This window comes from Microcebus murinus, chromosome 20 (assembly GCF_040939455.1).
Source record: "Microcebus murinus isolate Inina chromosome 20, M.murinus_Inina_mat1.0, whole genome shotgun sequence".
Classification (NCBI taxonomy): Eukaryota; Metazoa; Chordata; class Mammalia; order Primates; family Cheirogaleidae; genus Microcebus; species Microcebus murinus.
Window position 1 is genome coordinate 18,690,616 of NC_134123.1, and position 9,018 is coordinate 18,699,633.

Sequence of the window (9,018 nt, forward strand, 5' to 3'; positions counted from 1 at the left end):
CACCATGCCCGGCTAATTTTTTCTATATATATTAGTTGGCCAATTAGTTTCTTTCTATTTATAGTAGAGACGGGGTCTCGCTCTTGCTCAGGCTGGTTTCGAACTCCTGACCTCGAGCAATCCGCCCGCCTCGGCCTCCCAGAGAGCTAGGATTACAGGCATGAGCCACCGCGCCCGGCCTGTAGATATTTTTAGATGCTCTTTTTCAGGTTGAGGAAGTTCCCTTCTCTTCTATGTTTGATGGCAGCATTTATCATGCAAGAGCAGGGGTCCTCAAACTTTTTAAACAGGGGGCCAGTTCACTGTCCCTCAGACCGTTGGAGGGCCGAACTATAATTAAAAAAAAAAAAAAAACATGGACAAATTCCTATCCACACATCTTATTCCTATGCACATATCTTATTCCTATGCACATATCTTATTTTGAAGTAAAAAAATAAATGGGCAAAAACACCTGCATGTGGCCCGTAGTTTGCAGACACCTGTCAAGAGTGTTGAATTCTATCAAATGATTTTTTTCTGCATCAACTGATATAATCACATGTTTTTCTTTCAAATTGTTAATATGGTGTACGTCTATTTTCTAAAACTGCACCAGCCTTTCATTCCTGGGATAAATCACAATTGGCTTGGTGTGTTTTTTTTTACACCTTGCTAGCTTCTATTTCCTAATTACAGCTTTTTGCTGAGGATTTTTTTTTTTTTTTTTTTTTTTTTTTTTTTTGAGACAGAGTCTCGCTTTGTTGCCCAGGCTAGAGTGAGTGCCGTGGCGTCCTAGCTCACAGCAACCTCAAACTCCTGGGCTCGAGTGATCCTTCTGCCTCAGCCTCCCAGGTAGCTGGGACTACAGGCATGCGCCACCATGCCCGGCTAATTTTTTTTATATATATATCAGTTGGCCAATTAATTTCTTTCTATTTATAGTAGAGACGGGGTCTCGCTCTTGCTCAGGCTGGTTTTTTGAATTCCTGACCTTGAGCAATCCGCCCGCCTCGGCCTCCCAAGAGCTAGGATTACAGGCGTGAGCCACAGCGCCCGGCCTGCTGAGGATTTTTATGTGTGTGTTCATGAGGAATACTGGTCTGTAGTATTCTTTTCTTGAACTGCTTTGCCTGGTTTTGTAAAAACAGATGTGTACTCTACACTTAACATCCTCTTCTGAAGTCATGGATGATAATTTTACTATTTTTAATCATCATAAAAACTTAAGAGTAGCTATAACTTTGCTTCTCTGCTAGGATTTGATTCCAAGTCCTTGATCAGGAAGACAACTCCTACAGACTACAATCTTCCTCAAGGATAATGGGACTGTTTTACAAGGAGCCACATCTTGGTGGATCTGAGAAGCCAAAGTAATGAAACCCACAACACCCACCAGCATATGCAATCTGCAGGGATAGGTGGGAGCCAGGAGGACAAAGGAATCTTCAGTAGTAAACAAAACACTGACCCTTCATGGTTTGACATGAGTCATTTTGTGTTTGCCCAGTCATCTGACCAGCTCTTAAGAACCAGGAAACCAAATCCAACTCTACTGAACATCAGTTGAACCAGTTCTTCCAACACAGCTGAGGGGATTTGGGACTGATAAACTCACTGCTGTTTACCAAGGTTGCAACTTTGTAAAAGTGGCTATTTCATGCTATGTATAGTTTCTATAACTTATTTTTCCACTAGATTTTAGTAAAAATACAGGTTTGTACTGCCCCACACCCAGCGCATCCTCCAGAGAGCAGAAACCGGCCAGGGACTGTGTTGACTGGCTTGAGATGAAAAACTGACTAGGTTCCCATCAAATAAAAGATATGCCATTCCCTGATCCTGAAATGCAAACATTCAAATTTGTCTCCAAGTTACTTAGGAAAGCACCCATCAAACATCCCTTCTTACAATTCCTAAAATGCTCAATTAGTCATTACCACCCATATTCCATGATACTACTGAGGAAGCAGGATGTGATGAAATTGAGATGTGAAGATCACCAGAGCTAAAATTTTAATTTAAATATATCCTATGACCCAGCTTTTGTTATAAAAAGTCCTAAACAAGTACACTGTCAAAAAGTCAACTGGGCATGGGAAGGTCTCAAGGAAGAGAACTGAAGTGACAGGAGCTCCCTGAGAGGTCTTTTTGGAACTGAAATACCCTTGAAAGGACCCATCCCCAATCACAAAAGTGTGGAGCTGCACACCTAGGAACACCACACAACCCAAGAGAAATCAAAACCTTTAAATCCATTGCTTTCGCATTGGAAAAACTCACCCTTAAGGACACCAAGCTGCCCAAAGATCACAGAAATGTCCTTGGTCTTGAGGTCTCCCTCACTAAAGGGAACAACTCAAATTGGTGTGTTGAAGAGACAGTAAAAAGCAACTCTGAAACCAGACTGCCTGGGTTCAAATCCCAGCTCCACCACAACTCACAACCTCTGTGCCTCAATTTCCTCATCCATAAAATGGGGATGGCAACAGTAGAGTTAGAGTAAGCACTCACTAAATGATGCCTGTTATTATTCAAAAAGTCTTGTCTGTCTCTAGTTTAGGACTGTTAAGAAAAAAAAAAAGTCGTGTCCAATCCAGGGGCTGTTGCCACATCCTGGTATATATAATAGATGCCCACCACCACTCCCATCCCAAGGGCAAAACTCTGTTTTCAACCACGTTGACTAAAAAAAATAACAGCCTGCACATGGTGGCTCAGGCCTGTAATCTCAGCACTTTGGGAGGCTGAGGCAGAAGGATCAGGAGTTTGAGGCTACAGTGAGCTATGGTCAGGGCACTGCACTCCAACTTAGAGTGACAGAGTGAGACCCTGTCTCTTAAAAAACCAAAAATAATAAGCAAAAGCAAAAGGTCTACATTAACTATTTCATGAAATGGTATCTCAGAGCTAAAAACCAATAAGCTCCCACAGAATTCACACTCCTGAGGAAGAAGGTAATTTAAATCAGCTGTTTAAACCAACTCTTTTTGTTTTCCACAAAAAGTGCACATTATTTGATGTAACCATGGTAGACATTCCCTCCAACTAAGAGACAGGTACAGGTTTCCATTTTGAAAAGGTATCATCTATACAACTGTACTAATTTTCATAATATCCCAGATTAATTTTACTGTCAAATGACATTCCATTTAAAATATCAATTCAACTTAAATCATAAGCAAGTGAACAATCTTTCAAATATGGTATTATGACTTTTTGGTGATATTTGCACAAAGTTTCTTTAGAGACGGGAAATATTAATTAGCAACAATGACAGCTAACGTTTAAAACACGTCAATTAAAGGCCTAATAAACTAGGTGCTAATTTTTACGTATTACCTCATTCTCGTATTCCTCTGAGGGAGATATAGGCTCATTTTATAGAAAAATCTCAGCCTTGTTACTATTGAGAGCTGACTGCTAGCACCTGTGCAAGGTTTTGTACTAACCCTAAAATGATTTAAAGTCTCAAACTTTAATGCGCACGTGGATCACCTGGGGGACCTTGTTCAAATGCAGATGATTCAGAAGGTCTGGGGTAAGGGCACTGATTCTGCATTTCTAACAAGCTCTCAGGTGATGCCAATGCTTCTGGCTTAGGGACCAAACCTGGAGTAGCAGAGATCTACACATTGCAATAGGCCACATACCACAAAAAGTCTATAAAAACTGAAATTTTTAAAGTCTAATTTTTCTGCAAAACCACATAATTAGAACGTACTCATATTTCTTGATGGGATTCTGAGTTTTGTCACATCTTAGAACTATCTTCATAATGACTTATTGTTTTCTCCAAGTTTAAATGTACAGTCCAATTTCTTGGAATTTTGAGGGGGGGGGCGGTTCCCCCTAAAAACCTGGATTTTTATCCAGGCTAAAAAGCCAAGTACATAGAAGACTCTTTCAAGTTGCCATACCCTTCAAACAGGTCCCTTTCCTTCACTTGCCCACGCGTAATTTCTCATTGTTTAAAGTCTAGAGATTAAACAAATAGAGTTAAGTGAGATTTTACGGGCTGGGCCCAAAAGTTCTTCCAGATTAAAAGTAAAGCTCTATGACAAAACAGTACCTTACCAAAAGGTGATAATAAATACCACTGGCTTCCATCCCTGGCCTTAGGTGACAGAGTCCAAGCAATAAGGTAATAACTAATGCTTTGTACAAGCTACTGGATTGCAATTCTTTTACTAGATCCTTACAGTGGCAAGTTCTATTTACTTCAAAAGCCCACAGTGTAAACAAGGCAAAGTACTTGACCAGGCTGTGCTCTTTTCTTAGTCATTTCTGATTATCTATACTATACTCAAACACTGGCTAGCTGCCTCCTTTAAGAGGCAATCACACACGTGTCCCCCCCACCACCACCTACATTCTCTCAGCTAACAGCAATGCCTAACTACAGAACCAATACATCTTCGAGAACATTCCAGTTTACTGGATAAAGTCAGTTTGAAATTCTAAAGACAGGTAACCTGATCCATTTGTCTTTCCTTAAAGCCCTTCAAAAAATACCCTCTGGCAATAAGCAGAACAAGCCTTTCACTCAGGAGAAAGATAAAACAGCCAGTGATTCTGCAATTCACAAACACCAGGACCTTTATTTAAAGGGTGTCCACACATATTATTCCCAAGGAATGTTTGTTTATGCACTCAAGTAAGAACAGAGGGACCAATGCTTCAAGAAACAAAATGCACATACAGTGCAGCTCCGTGCAAATGGCTTCTCTGGGTGAGAAGTCTTAAAGTTTTGAGGCTGGGCCTCAGAGGCAGGCCTGCCTACCTGTGACAGGGAATTCCTGGGAAAAACAGATTTTTCTGAAGTGGAGCATGCCCTGTCCACAACAGAGCTAAGCAACTGCCCAGAAAGGCCTGTTGCAAAACCACAGAACAAGAACAGAGCTGACAGGCCCCTGCCCTGAACACCCTGAAAGCTAAAACTAAGGACCCTGAGAAATGAACTCTACTATGGACAAGCCTAACAGAAAGTTCTCTGTTTCTGTTACATCTAAAACTGGCTGCCCTCCCAGAGTGATTTAACTCTGGGTACCAATTGGGCAGTGCCAGCCACCGTGCTGGGGCAGTGGCTTCCAGGATGCCAATTCTGTCTTCTAGGTTAATTAGGAGGGCTCAAACTTCTGCAGTGTAAACTGGAGCCTCTGTGGGCAGATCTGGGCCCCCCAAATCCATCTGGGCTACATGCCTCCATTCAACAAATATTTACCAAGCGTCTACCGTATGCCCAGCACCCTGCCAGGTGCCAGGGAGGAATCAAGCCAGTCCCCAGTTTCTGGAGCAGAAACAGGCAGCCCGAAAACCTGCCACAAGTTCCTAAGACCAGGAGTAACCTGGCGACAGCATGACCCCCAGTGCCAGGCTCTGCGCACCACCAAGCCCAGTAACCAAACGGACGCCCTAGAGCGCAGGCGGGAGTGGATAGGTAGGCCCCAGGGCAGGTGTTCAGGTAGAAGGTGCACACCTGAGGCTGCCGGGCTGGCGAGGACAGGGTCTAGGCGAGGGTGGGGTCCCCAGAGGAGGCTGGAAGGCGGCCTGGGAACCCCGCGAGGGAGAGGGGGTGCGAGGAGCGGGGTCTAGCCCCGGGAAGCGGGTCCGCGGCGGAGGCCGGCCAGGCCTGCGCCCCGCGGCGGGGACAGGGAGGGAAGGCTAGGCCGCCCGCCCGGCACCTGGGGCCCCGCCCGGCACCTACCACTTGGGCGACCTTGAGGCGGCCGAGCGCGCCGCGCAGGTAGTCGGGGTCGCAGCGCAGGCCGGCCAGCCCGCGGCGCTGGCTCACCGGCTCGGTGGTGGGCTGGTACGGGCTGCTGGCGCCCGAGATCATGGAGGTGCTCGAGGCCTCGCCCTCGAAGCCGTCCAGCTCCTCGCCGCTGCGCATGCTGCCGCCCGGCCGGGGCCGCCCCGCGCGGCCGGCTCCCGGCGCCAGGAGCGGGCGGGCTCAGCGCGGCCGCCGCATCGCCGCCGCCCGACCGCCCGCGGCCCGCCCCGCCGCCTCTGCGCCAGCCGCCGGCTGCGGCGCGCTCGGTCCGCTCGGGCTCGGCTCCCGCCGCCTCGCCAGCGGAAAGGGAGGGGGCGGGAGCGGGCGCACAGCGAAGGAGGCGGGAGCGGCGCGCCGGGCCGGGAGGGCGGAGCGAGGGCCGCCAGCCGGCCGCTCGGCGGCGCTCCGCGGCGGGCAGAGGTGGAGGTGGCGGCGCCGCGGGGCTCGGGAGCGGGGAGGGGCGGGGAGGGGAGGGGCGTCGGCTCCTCGGCCCCGCCCCGGCCCCGCCCTCACCTGCGCGGCTCCGGGCCCGGGCTGCGGCCGGGCGCCCCCCCTAGCACGCGTGGGGCGGGGTCCTGGAAAGCGGGGGGCCGAGGCCGGGAGGACTGGGGCTGAGGGAAGGGGTCGAGCTGGACCCAGGGGCGGGGAGCTGCTTTCCCAGGGCGCCGTCTCAGTTTCTCCGTTGGAGAAAGTGGGGTCCTCCACAGGTAGGCTGCGGGCCTTCCCGGTGAGGACCTGGCAGGGCTGCGCCGCCCGGTGCCGAGAACGGCGTGGACCTGACGCGAGGCGGCTGGGTGTCAGGGCTCCCGCAAGAAACCGGTCCCCAGGCCAGGGGCGAGCGGGGCGGGGCGAGGAGTCGGGGTTGGCACCGACGCGGCCGCGGCGGCGCAGCCCCCGGTACGTTCCGGACCCGCCGCCCAGGAGGGGCGCTGGCACACCGTAGGCCTGGGGATCTCTGAGCGCAAAAGGTTTTACTCCGTCTAGGCATCAAGTCAGGTTAAACACAGATCTCGCCCTGAAGAGCATTAATTAGGGACCAATTTGCAACTCAAGTGTGAAGGCTAATTTAAGCTAACGGAAACACTGACTTTCTAAGAATCGTCACTTTGATGTTGAACCCTTCCACACCACAAATACGGAGGCCCTGAGCGAGGCACCTGAAGAAGGCATTATTCCTATTTTACAGTGGAGGGGACTATGGCTCCAGAGTGGAAGTGGCTTATCGAGGGTCACACCATTAATTGGTGGGCAGAGCCCAGGTTCCAACTTTTTTCAAAGATGAGGAGGAGAGTGACTCTGATTAATAGTCATCCCTTGGTATCCTCAAGGACTGATTCCAGGACCCCTGTGGATACCAAAATCCAAGGATGCCCAAGTATGCCCTTATATGAAATGGCTTGGTGTTCGCATTTAACGTATGCACATCCTGCGGTATACTTTAAATCTGCGGTCCCCAACCGGTATCAGTCCGTGGCCTGTTGGGGACCCGGCCGCAGAGCTCTGCCATCCCCCCCATCGGTGGAAAAAATGTCTTTCATGAAACTTGGGGGCAGGCGGGACAGGGGGGCCTCCCGCACAGCAGGAAGTGAGCAGCAAGCTAGCCAGGGAAGCTTCATCTGTTTATAGCTGCTCCCCATCGCTCGCATCACCGCCTGAGCTCCGCCAAACCCCTTGTCCCCCACCCCGCCCCGTGGAAAAATTGTCTTCCATGAAACCAGTCCCTAGTGCCAAAAAAAGTTGGGGACTGCTGCTTTAAATCACTATGAATTACTTATAACGATGAATACAATGTAAGTGCAATGTAAATAGTTATACTGTATTGTTTCTTACTTGTATTATTTATTATTATTATTTTTTTTTTTGAGACAGAGTCTCACTTTGTTGCCCAGGCTAGAGTGAGTGCCGTGGCGTCAGCCTGGCTCACAGCAACCTCAATCTCCTGGGCTCAGCGATCCTACTGCCTCAGCCTCCCGAGTAGCTGGGACTACAGGCATGCGCCACCATGCCTGGCTAATTTTTTGTATATATATATTTTTAGTTGGTCAATTAGTTTCTTTCTATTTTTGGTAGAGACGGGGTCTCGCTCAGGCTGGTTTCGAACTCCTGACCTTGAGCGATCCGCCCGCCTCGGCCTCCCAAAGTGCTAGGATTACAGGCGTGAGCCACCACGCCCGGCGGTATTATTTTTACTGGAGGTTTTTCCGGAATATTTTTGATTAGCACCGCGGATGCAGAACTTGCAGAGATGGCGGAATGACTCTACCCAACCAACAAATATTTACTGGACCCTTACTATGTGTTAAGTAATATGCTAAGAACTGGGGATAGATGACCAGTTAAAAATGAATGGTTGGATGGAGGCTCTGGCCTCTGCTCTCTCCCAAAATCCCAGTGAACCAATGAAACGACAGTTAAAGGGATTTTTTGTTTTTGTTTTTGAGACAGAGTCTAGCTCTATCACCCAGACTGGAGTGCAGTGGCACGATCATAGCTCACTGCAGCCTCGAATTCCTGGGCTCAAGTGATCCTCCTGCCTCGGCCTCCCAAAGTGCTGGGATTTATTTTTTTTCCAGGGCATTAAACCACTGGGACAAATGCAAAAGGGGACAGGAAGTACAAATGTGTGACAGGGAGAATGGGAGGGTGCACGAGAGAGCTAAACACTCATCCTTCATCATGGGAAATCAACAGATGTTTAAAACTGGAAAATCAAGAGGTTAGCAGCATGTGATGTTAATTAGAAATAATTAGAAATATAAATACAAAAGTAATTAGTTAAAAGAGTCAAAAAGTGTGACCTCTGGGGACCAGAAAATGTAATGGGGGTTATAGGCCTTCTGGAACTATTTGATTCTCTCAACTATGTATAGATATATGTTTGATAAAAAGCTAAATTGAAAAATGATTTTTAGAAAAGGCCGGGCATGGTGGCTCACACCTGTAATCCTAGCTCTCTGGGAGGCCGAGGCAGGCGGATCCTTTGAGCTCAGGAGTTCAAAACCAACCTGAGCAAGAGCAAGACCCCGTCTCTACTATAGAAAGAAATTAAGTGGCCAACTAATATATATATATAGAAAAAATGAGCCGGACATGGTGGTGCATGCCTGTAGTCCCAGCTACTCGGGAGGCTGAGGCAGAAGGATCACTTGAGCCCAGGAGTTTGAGGTTGCTGTGAGCCAGGCTGACGCCACGGCACTCACTCTAGCCTGGGCAACAAAGTGAGACTCTGTCTCAAAAAAAAAAGAAAGAAAACTGAGGAATCCGTA

General features: G+C 48.5%; 1 protein-coding gene across 1 annotated transcript in view; it reads right to left on the bottom strand.

Moving 5' to 3' along the window:
• CMTM4 (CKLF like MARVEL transmembrane domain containing 4) overlaps positions 1-5,970 on the bottom strand; it is a 52,305-nt gene extending 46,335 nt beyond the window's left edge. The window contains exon 1 of the mRNA XM_012742554.3: positions 5,687-5,970. Within this exon, the coding sequence (XP_012598008.2) occupies positions 5,687-5,872 (186 nt within the window). The 5' untranslated portion in view covers positions 5,873-5,970. The remainder of the gene's footprint in view (positions 1-5,686) is intronic.
• Between the last annotated feature and the right edge of the window lie 3,048 nt (positions 5,971-9,018).